General features: G+C 37.8%; 1 protein-coding gene across 1 annotated transcript in view; it reads left to right on the top strand.

Annotated features, from left to right (window-relative positions):
• Window positions 1-1,116: 1,116 nt before the first annotated feature.
• Window positions 1,117-1,256, top strand: part of LOC116141932 — a 486-nt gene continuing 346 nt past the window's right edge. Inside the window, exon 1 of the mRNA XM_031427404.1 lies at window positions 1,117-1,256. This exon is cut by the window's right edge and continues 346 nt beyond it. Within this exon, the coding sequence (XP_031283264.1) occupies window positions 1,117-1,256 (140 nt within the window).

The raw sequence follows: 1,256 nt of genomic DNA, 5'->3' as shown, positions 1-1,256 counted from the left end.
CAAAGAAATCACTCTACTATTGAAAAAGAACTTTTAGCTATTGTTTTTGCTTTAGAAAAGTTTTGATCTTATTTGCTTGGTACTAAAATCATTGTTTACTTTGATCATGCAGCTCTACGTTATTTGATGACGAAGAAAGCGGCACAACCAAGATTAATAAGATGAATACTTCCCTTGAGTGAGTTTGATTTGGAGATCAAAGACAAAAGAGGGACAGAAAATCGTGTCGCAGATCATTTGAGTCGTTTAGTTCATGTGGAGGATGAACTTCATTTGCAAGAATTGTTCCCTGACGAGCAATTGTTCTCCACGAGTGTGACATTACCTTGGTATGCAAATCTTGTAAATTATTTAGTTACTAATATCTTACCTTCTGGTTTGTCTAAGGCTCAAAGAGATAAGATCAAGAGTGATGCCAAATACTATGTGTGGGATGACCCCTACTTATGGAAGCATTGTGCAGATCAAGTGATAAGAAGGTGCGTTCATGAAATTGAAATTTTTTTCTTTCTCACCTTTTGTCATTCTTATGCATGTGGAGGTCACTTTGGAGCTAAGAGGACGACAAGAAAAGTGCTAGAATGTGGTTTCTATTGGCCGTCTTTATTTTGAGATTCGTATTCTTTTTGTAATTCATGTGATAATTGTCAAAAGACAGGTAATATATCTCAAAGGAATGAGATGCCACAAACCCCCATACTATTTTGCAAAAAATTTTATGTTTGGGGCATCGATTTCATGGGACTGTTCCCTATAGCTTTCGGTTATGTTTATATTTTGTTTGCTATTGATTATGTCTCGAAATGGGTGGAAGCTAAAGCTATCAAGACAGAAGATTCTAAAGTTGTTGCAGATTTTATCAAGTCTAACATATTCTCCAGGTTTGGAATTCCAAGAGCTCTAATAAGTGATTGAGGCACTCACCTTTGCAATCAAACTGTGGAGGCTTTGTTGAGAAAGTATCATGTGACCCACAAGGTGGCAGCTGCCTATCATCTGCAAACTAGTGGACAAGCAGAAGTGTCAAATCGAGAGATCAAGTCCATCATTGAAAAGACGGTCAATCCATGTAGAAAAGATTGAAGTTTGCGCTTGGATGATGCCTTGTGGGCATCTATGACTGCATATAAGATGCCCATTGGTATGTCACCTTATCGGTTGGTGTTTGGGAAAGCATGCCACCTTCTAGTTGAGTTAGAATACAAGGCTTGTTGGGCAATCAAGAGTTTCAACATAAAGATGGATGAAAGTGGAGA

This window comes from Pistacia vera, unplaced genomic scaffold (genome assembly GCF_008641045.1).
Source record: "Pistacia vera cultivar Batoury unplaced genomic scaffold, PisVer_v2 Contig401, whole genome shotgun sequence".
Lineage (NCBI taxonomy): Eukaryota > Viridiplantae > Streptophyta > Magnoliopsida > Sapindales > Anacardiaceae > Pistacia > Pistacia vera.
Note: the sequence above shows the minus strand (reverse complement) of the source record. Positions and strands in the feature narration are given on the sequence as shown.